At 50.2% G+C, this 12,279-nt stretch overlaps 1 protein-coding gene across 2 annotated transcripts in view; it reads left to right on the top strand.

Annotated features, from left to right (window-relative positions):
- Positions 1-4,091: 4,091 nt before the first annotated feature.
- PROK1 (prokineticin 1) overlaps positions 4,092-12,279 on the top strand; it is a 30,566-nt gene continuing 22,378 nt past the window's right edge. The window contains exons 1-2 of one of the 2 annotated variants that reach the window (XM_084611548.1): positions 4,093-4,235; positions 4,399-4,521. In XM_084611548.1, the coding sequence (XP_084467674.1) occupies positions 4,483-4,521 (39 nt within the window). In that variant the 5' untranslated portion in view covers positions 4,093-4,235; positions 4,399-4,482. Of the gene's footprint in view, positions 4,236-4,398; positions 4,522-12,279 lie in introns of both variants that reach the window. The other variant, XR_014709210.1, reaches the window with a different exon arrangement.

Below are 12,279 nucleotides of genomic sequence, written 5' to 3'. Positions count from 1 at the left end.
CAAAGCAGCTGATCGGGAGGTGCGGGGAGGGAGGGGGCGGGGCTGCCAGTGGGTGGGAGGCGCTGGGAGGGGGGTGGGGGAGCTGATGGGGGGCTGCTGACGTATTCCTGTGGCTCTTTAGCAATGTACATTGGTAAATTCTGGCTCCTCAGGCTCAGGTTGGCCACCCCTGGAGCAGGACAACGGTGAGTCAGACCCAGAATCTATAGGGCTGGGATTTTTTCCTCCCTGTTAAGCTGGACTCTGAAGCTGGTTTATTGCCCTATTGACGCAGGGCGGACGTGACGAATGGAAAGGAAGACGCCTTGCGTAAGAGACATTGGCGTAAATGCCTCCTTGGCTGCAGGGTGATGCGTTCAGGGCAGCGTGACGCTGGCGGGGTGGGAGTGCAGATTGGATCAAATCGCCATGAGTCGCCCCATCCCCACAGCAAATGGAATTAGGAGCTGGAAATGAATGGAAAATTCATTACAGAGGTCGCTGTTGGAAATTACAGATGGAAATTTATTCAAGACCATTCAGCTGGTGCTGAAGCCTCTCATCTATTATAGGATTTCAGTTCCTGGGAGATGAAGATGAGACCCAAGAACCTCCATTGTGACTCCCTTATTCCACAGGCATAGTCTGACTTCCATAGCTGGGGGGTGGGGGGGGGGCGAGGGAGCTCCTGCCAGGCCAATGGGGCCCTGCGTGAGGCAGGCAAATTCTGCCCCTGCCTGAAACTTGCAGGTTAGAATCATTGGTCAGGGCTTGCCCCACGTCCATATCTAAGCTGAGGGCCCAAGCCTGCAAGCTGTGGCAGATGCAGGCTCAGGGGTCTGCTCCATGGAAGAGTGATCGAGATCAGAGGCAAAGTGAACTGCGTTTGATCCACCTTTGGGTACCACTGGTTTAAATGGCATGCCACTAACTGGCAAGGTGCTTCAGAAGCCAGAAGCTCAACGTCAAAAACTAGACCATTAAGGGATGGTCAGATCTAGGGCTTAGTCAAATCCTTCCACACTGGGGCAGCACCTTCTCATTTGGGCCATTGATTTTATTTAAAGGGATACTACCCAATAACAGAACGCCACTAGCCGTCACCTTCAGCCCCCAACTAAAACCCCTCCAACGCACAGCAGACTGATACCCAATTCCTGTACACTACATTCCCCCCAACTCAGACTGGAATAGAAATGATATTCCAGCCTTCCCTTTCTGGCCAGCCCCAGTTGGTTGGTCCCAGCTTTCCTGTGTAATGATCTGAATTGAGTGTTGGGGGCTGCATATTAAATCAAATGGCACGTTAATTCTGGCACTTCAGCACTCTCGCCCTGATGAGAAAGTCGGAGGCAGCGAGAATAATGCCTCTCTTGATAGTTCCAATTGCCAGCAGCAAAATATCCCATCTGTCAGAGTGGCGCTGGCCCTCGCTGGCAGGCAGTGTCAATTACTTGGGGGAGATAAAAATTTATCACTCTGTGGACATGGAGATATGAAACAGAGCCAGACCTCCTCCATCATCCCAGGGAGCAGCGCATCCAGCCGCCCTGGGGCAATTCCCTCGCCCTCCTAAATCCTGCACTGCTCACCCTACATTTGCAATTCACCCCAGGCACTCGTACTCCATGAACATCACGTACACATGCCTAATGCTGTACACTTTCCTCTACCAGCCTACCCAGAATCCTGAAGAAAGCCCCGCAGTGCAATTGTGTTCATTCCCCCAGGAAAGCGTCATCTCTCTGCCGAGCAGCAGCAGATGTTGGGGGCCTAGCAGGGTAGCTTCCCATTGGCGGAGATCTCAGGGATAAGTCTGGGTATATTCGTAAAGTAACTTGTTTATTTACGCCGAAGACAGCAGTCCTGGAACAGAGGTGGGCACACAGGCAATCCCTTATTTCTGAAATCTCAGCCCAGCCACCGCTGCCCAGTTAGCAGCAAGCAACTCTGCCCCATGAATTGATGCTCGTTGGCGAGTTTAAGGCAGAGAAGAACCTCGCTAGCTGTTCTAAGACTACCCTGAACACAATATTGAAAATTCCAGGACCAAACACTGCTCGCATGCTAAGGAAAAGAACATGTACAGTTCTTTGTAACGGGACACTCTGGTGATTATCACCATAACAACAGTTGTTGTGACTGTCTGGTCAGAGGGAAGTACAGACAGAGAAGGAGACCCTGCAGGCAAATTGGGAGCTAAAGCTTATGGTCCATTGTTGTCGGCATTATCCAGGAAGAGGGGAAGTCTGACCTTGTGCATGTGTGTAGACTTTATTTGGAGCAGGGTTAGGGTGACCAGACAGCAAATGTGAAAAACTGGGACAGGTGTGGAGGGTAATAGGAGGCTATGTAAGAAAAAGATCCAAAAATCGGGACTGTCCCTATAAAATCAGAACATCTGGTCACCCTAAGCAGGGTGGGAAAGTCTTCTGCTCACACTACAGAGGCATCAGTTCACTGTCAGGTACTTTCTTTCATGTAAGTAAATAGCGCTGGGGTTGGCATCCCAAAGCCTCCACCTGAGAAGACCAGATCTAAGCAGTGGTGGCTTACAGCCATCAGAAGACCTTCCGAAGCGTTCTCTTGCCCTGAAGGCTAATGCCGGTCTGAATTAATGCTCCCTCGACATCTATGCAAATGGGTGCACAGCCTCTGCCCGGCCATTTGCAGCTGATGTCTTCGATTGACGGTAACATTGGCAGAAAGATATTTTGCAATGATGGGTGTTTGGCAGGGGGAGGGAGGAATTCTGCACTTGATGCTTCCTGGGGGAAGAACTGGGCATTAGTCAGGTTGGGACTGAACTGGGGCCCCCGGCCATATTGGTCACTCGTTTACACAAAGGGCAGCACAAGCTCAGAGAGGTTGTCCTGAGATAGCCGGTAAGCGGTAGGGGACTCCTGGCTGTAACCATGACGAAATAGCAGCAAATCCTCCCGTGCTAACACACAATCTGTTTGAGCATCTCTTTCGATACCCTTTAATATTTGCACATCAAGGTTGCTAAAGCCAAATTCAGTGAGGAGATGGTAAGCCCGAGACGTGACCCCTTGTGGCCATTTGAGCTACTCAGCTGCTACTGTGAACCGCCTAGGATTGGAGATCCCACAGCATTATTTGTACGCAGCTGGGCCACTCTTCAGCTGGCATCAATGGCACAGCTCCGACTTCAGAGCTATGCCCATTCGTACCAGCTGAGCTGCATCCTCTTCTTCCTGCGATTTCAATGGGAGGGGGGGGCGTCAGCTCTTACACCGTGTTGTTATGTGCGGGTATGCAGCTGCCAAATTCCACCCCAGAGGTGGCTGCATTTCAGGGTTTAAAGCAATTCCTGACTGTATCTATGATGTCTGAAGGCACGCTGTAATCTAAGATGCTGTTATAGGTATTATAATGACCAAAACACACACCCTGGAGCCCATGAGATATGAGCTTTGTTAGTAAGGAGATGAACTTTCACTTACTGTAGGTGTGAAAATGCCTTCTGGAGCCGATAGGGTGACAAGATGTCCCGATTTTATAAGGATGGTCCCGATTTTGGGGTCTTTTTCTTATATAGGCTTCTATTATCCCCCATCCCCAGTCCCAATTTTTCACATTTGCTGTCTGGTCACCCTAGGAGCCGATCCAAGGTCAAATTCAGCAGTCAGTCAAGAGGGACCCTCTGGAGGTAGAGTTGACCAGCCCCTTTCATTGTATGTTACACCCATAAAACTCTCTAGACTCACTGGGACTCAGACCCCTTATCCAGCTGTCATTACACCTCACAACTCTTCTAGACACCCCAGCTCTGAGTATGGCTCCCATGCCTGAAAACAGGATATATAGGAAGATACACATGTTGGCCAATGACATCAGCTCTTTAATTTGGGGAAACAAGTCCTGAGTCATTGTCTGGCCTGTGGTAGCTCCCAGAAGGGAGAGCCTGGAGCTGGGCAGCTGGAGGCGGTGAGAGCAGGGGTTGGTAGCTGTTCTCTTGGGGTATTTTGCAAGCCTGTATTTTCTGGTTCATTGGCAACCAACCATTCACAGCAAGTTGGACTCTGCCTTTTAAGCTCACCAGAGGCTGGGCTTCATGGGGACAAATTCCAAGCTCCTCAGCCAGGCAAAACTCACATTTAAATCAAAAGGAGTTTGTTGGTGAGAGGACTGGGTAGAACCAGAGCACTGGGCTTTTACATGCTATCCGGTTCCTCTATTCTCGGAGTGAGAGTTGTATTCACATTCTTGGCATTAAGTCGAGTTCATTTAAGGTGGGTATTGGAGTTTGCCAAGGGTGTGTCTTGTCCCCACTCCTGTTTGTGATTTTCATGGCCGGGATATCAAGGTGAAGCCGAGCTGTGGAGTGCATCTGGTACGGGGACTCGGAGGTGGCATCTCTGCTGTTTGCAGATGTTGTCCTTCTTGCTTCTTCAGACTGCAATCTCCGATGCACACTCGAACGTTTCGCTGCCGAGCGCGAAGCGTCAGGGATGAGTCAGCACCTCCACATCAGAGGTTATGGTCCTCTCCCGGAAGAAAGTGGACTGCTCGCTCCAGGTGAGGGGGGAGCAGCTGCTCTTAATGGAAGAGTTCAAGTATCTAGGGGTCTTGTTCAGGAGCAATGGCAAGCGAGAGCATGAGATCGACCGGCGGATGGGTGTGGCGGTGAGGCAGGTGATGTACCAATCCGTGGTGGTGAGGCGGGAGCTGAGTTCATGGACAAAGCTCTCGGTTTACATGTCGATCTATGTCCCCATCCTCACCGATGGTCATGAACTTTGGGTAACGACCTAAAGGATGAGATTGAAGTCTTTAAACCATGATTTGAGGACTTCAATAGCTCAGACATAGGTGAGAGGTTTATCGCAGGAGTGGGTGGGTGAGATTCTGTGGCCTGCATCATGCAGGAGGTCAGGCTAGATGATCATAATGGTCCCTTCTGACCTTAATATCTATGAATCGCGGGTACAAACGAAGGAAAAGAGGTTTCTCCGCAGGGTGGCTGGCTTACTCTCTGAGACAGGGGGAGGAGCTTGGCTATTCAGAAGGGCCTCACAGTAGAGCCACTATTCCTCCGGATCGAGAGGAGGTGGTTTGGGCACCTGATGCTTCCTGGTGGTTTGGGCACCTGATGCTTCCTTTGGAACTCTACCGGGCATGTCCCACTGGGCGGATGCCGTGAGGCCGACCCAGGACACTCTGCAGGGGTTATATCTCCTGGCTGGCCTGGGAACGCTGGGCAATCCCCCAGGAGGAGCTGGAACCTGTTGCAGAGGAAAGGGAGGTCTAGTCCTCCCTACTCTCAATGCTGCCACCCAGACCCTCACCAGGGAAAGCAGCGTAAAGGAAAAAGACGACGAAGATGACGGAGGGAGGGTGAAAGCAAAACAAACAGCAAGGAGGAGAGGAAAAGAGAGCGGTTAGCTTTACTCCTAATGCTCCATAGAGAAAGTATGCACAGGCTGCAGAGGGCTGGAAAGAAACAGGGGGGGCCTGACTCCCCTCTGGCTCATCCCAGTGTAAATCAGGCCTAAAGTCAACTGAGTGACACCAACAGCAAACAAAAACCTGGGTGCTCCAGTTCTACCCGGCCTTCACACACGCAAACGCCTTCTGATTTTAATGTGAGTTGTGCCTGGCTGAGGAGCTCGGAATTTGTCAAGGTTCTGCAGCCCGGATGGCCTGGCTCCCTAGCAATCAGAGATGAGCAATTGCATAGGGGCATGTTCAGGAAAGCCTCATTGCTCAGGCTTAGAGGTAGCTCCAATCCAGACGCTCCAATCCAGACGTGGGGAACACATGACCAGTGAGAGTTTGCCCCCCCATCTCCATTTTCAATGGCTCCCGTGCCCAAGCCCCTCAGGCTTTATAACATTCACCTTCTGGTTTTCAAATCACCCAAGGCACAACGCCAGACAGAAGGGAAACAGAGCAAACTTCACTGGCACAGATGCAGCCCCAGAAAGAGATGATCTGTCACAGTACAAAAGAGGCCCTGCCTGCCGCAAGCCTAAACAATGCACAGCCCACAAGTCGACCAAAGGATAGAGAGTCACTCCAGCGATGGTGCCTATTGATTTGGAAATGTCAGAATCAGAATGTTCACAAGGCCAGGATTAAGGGGAGACTTTTAATTTACCCTCCTCCCCCAGGGGAAATCAGGGCGAGTGGCTGCTTCTGAAGTCACACAACAAGCAGGCCCCTCAGCAATTCAGTTTGCTGCCAAATTCATCAGGGTTCATGCTTGCAGATGATCCATATTCCTCCCTCCCTCCCTCTCTCTGGACATAGCTGTTTCAGACAGGCCGGCGATGACTACGTGCTGTGTCCCAGATGAAGATGTTAAATGGGAAGGTTGGTTTTCCACCCTTAGAAGTGTCCCTCTAAGGCCTGATCTTCACTTAAAAGTTTGCTGGCCTAGGCTACCTACATTGGGTAGGTGTGAGGAAAAATACCACCCACCTAACCAACAGAGCAATGCCAGAAAAAGCCCTAGGGTGGACACAGTATCAGGGCGTGAATCTACACTTTCAAGCCGTTGTAATGGAAGCTGCATGCCGGTCCTTTCAGTGCCCTGTAGCAGCGTCCTCGGGGGACGTTACAGCGCAGCAAGCTCGTGTCCTGTAAATTCACACCCTGGCTTGCAGCCCTGTTACTTGCTCTGCAGACGAGCATAGTTACTCCGGCATCGCTGTGCCGGCAAACCCTTCCTTGTACGCACCAGACCTGAGGCCATGTCTACACTGGGCTAAAAAGGTGGGCTTTATAAAAAAGGTGTTCGCTACAATGTTGTAATTCAGACTTGTTTTATGCTATACGCTTCCGTCCGCGTAGCTACTGTTGTCCAAGGGAAACGTTCCTTCACTGACTGAAAACCCCCGTTCTATCGGTGTAGGCTGCATTACGGGGTTATGCCAGCAGCTACGGTGACCTTCCACCCCAATCACCGGCCTTCTCCGCTGTGTCCCAGTGAGGGTGAGAATTCACACCAAGGGAGGGTGAGGAAGCGTTAGCACTCTCTGCCACCTTCCCAGGCTGGAGGGTGGGGGGTTCCCCCCCCCCCCCCGGAGTGGCAGGAGAGCTCCAGGTTGCACTCTGGGCTCCAGAGATGCCACAAAGGCTGCTGAGGGGATGCTCCGGGTCAGCACATTGTTGGGCATGCCCCATTCGCAGTCAGCACCACCTAAGGATGGGCCTGGGATGAGCCGCCCCTCACACCCCCAGCCCAGGCACGAGGGAGGTTTTATTTGCTTTATACCCCAATTCCCTGGCTGCCAGTTTCATGTGCTAAATAGTATGGGGCAAACTGAACTGGAGGAGCCCATCAGTCAATTCAGCACAGGCAGAAAGAACTAATGGCTGGATGCTGAAGCCAGAAAAAATCCATCCGGAAATATGGCACAAATTTTTAACAGTCAGGGTGATTTACCCATTGGCACAAACTACCAAGGGAAGCAGTGGATTCTCCATCTTTTGAAGGCTTCAGATCAAGGCTGGATGTCTTTCTGGAAGAGATGTTTTAGCCCAATACAAATGATTGGGCTCAATGCTGGGGGCTCGGGGAATTGAAGGACCTGTGTTATGCAGGAGGTCCGATTAGGAAACTGAATGGCCCCTTCTGGCAAATAGTTCCCCCTGAAGATGGGATGGCAAAGAGGAGGTTGCATCAACCCCAGATCATCATATTCCAGCGGCAAATTTTTGCTCACTTGTTTCTATGTGGCTAAGCCTCATGACTAAATATTTCTGGCGGAAACAAAGAAGACGCTGTACCCTCAGGCAAAAAAGACATACCTTTCGATTAGATCCCACGGCAGCTGAGGTGCACCAGACAGAAAAGAACCCTGGCAGTGCACTGATCAGAAACAACACCACAAACAATCACCTTCCGTTCCACAAGAAGAGAAGCCAGAGGGACCAGATGGCTCAGGGGATAGTGATTGGAATTGCAGCTTCTGGCTTATCTATTCATGGCCACCTCCAACTGGTAGAGCACCAAAAATCTTAGCACAGCTGTTGGGGGACATTAAAGATCCCAGAGCCTTTTATGTGAGAGGAGAAGTCCCCATGTTTGTACAGCATCGAGCACAATAGGACCTCAGTCCTGATTGGTGTTTTTGGCTGATTGCACTCTAAACACCAACAACCCCCCATCCTCGCCAAATTATAACTGAAATGATTATATCCTGCTGCCCTAAAACGCCTTTGCAATTTCAATAGGAAACAGTATTTTTCTCCACTTCCTGTCCTAAACTGTTGAGCCATGTTGCTTTCATCCATCCTTTGTCTCGTTTGTCTATTTCCACTGTAAACTCTTTGCGGGCAGGGCCCTGTCTCTCACTGTGTGTTTGTACAACGCCTGGCACAATGGGCACCGATCACAGCTGAGGCCTTTAGCCCTATATATACAAACAACACACAAACCTTTTCTTTTCTCCTGGGAATGGCTTTATGAAGCCAGTCAGACAAGCATCTTACAGAGGAGAACCACGTGATTCCATCAGCAGTGGCCGGGACAACAGCTCCATACATTTATCAGCACGTTCCGTCAAAGGCCGGATAATGTGTCCAGCCAAGTGCTGCTGGGGTGGGCTGTGTGTGGGTTACAATCCTCCTGCTGCTGTAGATTTCCCCGAGGGCAGTTCAGGGGTCGTCTTTATTTCAAAGGCTCCATTTACAGTTGCGGAGGGTGAGGGTCAAGCTTTGCTTTCTCGTCTTCTGAACAGCCCCGGTAACTCTGCTACACTTTTCCTGTCGTGGTGCTGAACTCCAGGGGAGCAGTCGTGCATAACTGTGACACTATGTTTCTGTCAATCACCCTGGAGAAAGTCCCTTCATTTGTCCTTGAGCCAGAATATCCTTTGTTTAAGAGCCTGAATGGTAATAGCAGCTGGAGAACAAGGAAGAGAGGCACTTGACGTGTGCTCTGAATTATCATTGTTCATCCCGTGGCACCAGCCTCTCCTTGATTTAAGAAGTCACAACTGGAGACCCAAACCTCTGTTCTTGTTTCTCAGCTATCAGTGATGCGTAGTCCAGGTAAAGGTCAATAGCTGGAGCACCTGGGCGTGCAATGCAGGTTAATCTTGTTGTTGAAATACTAGCATGGTGATGTGGGTTCAACTCCTTGCTCTGCCACAAACTCCCTGTGCGACCTTGTGCAAGTCACTGAATCAATCTGTGCTTCAGCTACCCCTTTGTGAAATGCCATATCCCATAACAATATCAAGCTCATATATCCTACTCTTTCGCCACAGAACTGAAAGCACTTTATAGGTCTCATTATCCCCATTTTACATCTGGGAAAACTGAGACACAGAAAGAGTAAGTGAGTTGCCCAAGGTCACACAGCAGGCCGGTGGCAGAGCTAGGAGTAGAGCACAGGCTCCCTGACTCCCAGGCCAGCGCGTGAAATATTGGACCTCACAAGACACTGTCCATTTTCCTATTTAAATTGTATGCTCTCCAGGTCGGGGCTCATCTCCTAGTATGTCTATACAGCGCCTAGCACAATAAGGCCTGGATTTCAGTTGTGGTCTCTGGTTGCAGCTACAACGTGCATCATAAAATTGTAATAGTGGGCCAGATCCTTAGCTGGTGTAAACAGGCAGAGATCCACAGAAGTCAATGAAGCTGTACCAATTTACACCAGCAGAGGATCTGGCCCCGTAAGAGAACCTAAAGAAAGTGGACACTTGTGGGGGTGTTAGAGAGACCAGGACAGGGTATGGCTGGTTTCACAGCATTTCCTATTTCCATCTGCATCTCCTGATGCTGTGACAACTTGCAGACAACTCTCTGGAAGAAGTAGAGGGGAGTTTGTGCCCTCAGATGAAAAGGAAATTAGCCATGCCCAGTAAAGGCTAATAATCTCTAATGAAAGAACATTAGAGCAGCAGCAGCTGTGAAAATTGGCCTTAAATGGTGGCAAGTTATTTTGATTTGTGAGTTCCACAGCACAGGTGACTTATCTCTGCAAGAAGCCCAACCTGGATATGCTGCTCCCTCATTTATTGCATTGTTAAGTGGGCCGACCTTTCTCATTTGTTTATGCAGCAAGCCCAGAGGTGCTGGGGCTATGAACCGCCAAGCCTAGAGGCACCGGGGCTTAGCCCTGGCAAGCCCGGGCACAGATGAAGCGCTGCCCCCAGCTCAAAGGCAGGAGTGGAGACTCCTTGCAGGTCTCTCTACACCTCGGAGGTTGCATGGAGCCTGGCAGGTGGGAGTGACGGGACGTTGTCACTCCAGTTGGAAAGCTTATAATAAAACCAGCCTCTTCAGTCCTCCCTTGGAGCAGCTGCAGGAAGATCAGGAGCGAGGGGAGGTGGACTCTCACATGGGATAATGGTAACGTCTCTCCTCCCCATCCTCATCTGTGCTGGCTGAAGCCTTAGGTCTTCTGGGAAGCCGAGCGTAAGGCAGAGCAGACCTGAGGCTGCGTGATTTACGCTGAAGGACTTGTGCGGTCCCTTGAACAGCTCTAGAATGAAGAAAAAGTCTACAAGCTACCTCAACTACCCCATCTCCACCCTGGCGCCGAACACGGAACCTGAAAAGGAGGCCCATTGTTCTCAGCAAGCAGGGAAGGGGGTCTTACTTGGAGTGACCATGATTAGTAATAGTATTTATTATTTGTGGTGCAGTAGCACCTAGCAGCCCCACCCATGGATGAGGGCCCCATTATGCAAGGCGCTGTACGAACAAAACAAAAAGGCAGTCCCTGCCCCAAAAAGCCTACAATCTAAGTGAGTCCTAAGCATCTCAGATCCAACTATTTCCTGGGGCTTTGAGTTCTGAGGATTTTAGCCCATCATGAAATATGCACTCTGACAATTGCTAAGCATGAAATGTTTTACCTCTACGAGGGATCAGGCTCCCCTCTGCCCACCAGGAACCTCTCAAAAAGCCTTACTGTAAGAAAGAGTCTGATTTATGGAGAGTACTAGGGAGAGCCTCAGAGATACAAAATAAGGCGTTTGCTGCAGTCATTTCAATAGATCTTGGCTTGTCGGAGGAGAAAATTAAAATGTTATTGATAGGGGAAGTTAAGGAATTTTTTAAAATGGTTTTGAGAAATGCCACCCGTCAGCAGAGCTGGTGCAGCTTTCACGCTGCTTTCCAACAGCAGACGTCGCAGAACTGACTCACTTTGTCTCATGCCGTCTCTAGGGCAAGAGATGCCTGCAAAAGGCTTGGAAAGTCCTGAGCCAGAGGAAGGGGAGTCAGGACTCCTGGGTTCTGTTTCCAGCTCTGGCACTGATTTGCTTAGGTGATCTTGGGCAAGTCACTTAAACCTCTCTGGGTGGGTCTGTGTAGCGGCTGGGAGACGTGATGCCGCGCTCGGGTAGAGGCAAACGCTCGAGATAGCGCCTCAAAATGGCAGCGTGGCCGCCACAGCCTAAGCTACAGCTTGGGCTAGCCAGCTGAGTACAACCCCCTGGGTACGTACCGGACGGCTAGCCGGAGCTGTGGCCTGGGCTACCATGGCCATGTTGCTATTTTTAGGCACTAGCTGGAGCAGAGCTAGCCCGTGTAGGTCTACCGGTGCTGGGAATTACACCTCCCGCCTGCTATGCGGACTTACCCTTTGTGACTCAATTCCTTATGATTAAACTTACCTCCCTCTTTGGGGATTTCCGGTTTAAGTGCTGAGGGACCAGAGCCTCAGCTGATGTCAACAGTGTAGGTCCATTGACTTCAGTGACGCTGCCAATATGTCCTTGATTTTCATGGCGCAATGCTGCTTTGAACCAGCTGAGAGTAAGGACTTTAATGTGACAGATGCTAGTTACATCACCGGAAGGCACTCGGATACCCCGGTAATGGATGCTGCCTAAGAAATGGAATAGACTGGAACTGAATGTGGGTTAAGCACTTTGAGATCCTCAGAAAGAAGGCTCTGTGGCACTCTTCCCCTTGCCTTCATTGGGAGTCAAACCAAGTGCTTAACCAATGCAAAAGAGGAGGAGGAGGAGCAGGGGAGATGCACATTTGTGTCTAATTTAATCATGTTTCCTTTCACATTGTCCACGTTTACTGTTTCAATCCAACAGCCTCCCAGGTTCCAGTGTTGCCACTTCTCATTTTATTGCAACTCTCACAATGTTTGATTGTTTTTCTTTAAATCACCAGCTCCTGGAGCCCCGTGATTACATGAGAATCTCAGCTTCCCATTTGGGGTTGTTGGGTTTTTTTAAATGAATGTTTCTCGCTCTTCTGGTTGCGGAGGAAAAAGCTGGAAAAACATGATTCCTAAAGACCCCAAACACCAGAAGGCAAATAAAAAGAACCCAACATTACTTTTAAAGACTCTCA

This window comes from Lepidochelys olivacea (genome assembly GCF_965140295.1).
Source record: "Lepidochelys olivacea isolate rLepOli2 genome assembly, chromosome: 21".
Taxonomy (NCBI): domain Eukaryota; kingdom Metazoa; phylum Chordata; order Testudines; family Cheloniidae; genus Lepidochelys; species Lepidochelys olivacea.
The sequence above is the reverse complement of the archived record's forward strand: the minus strand, read 5'-3'. Positions and strand labels throughout refer to the sequence as shown.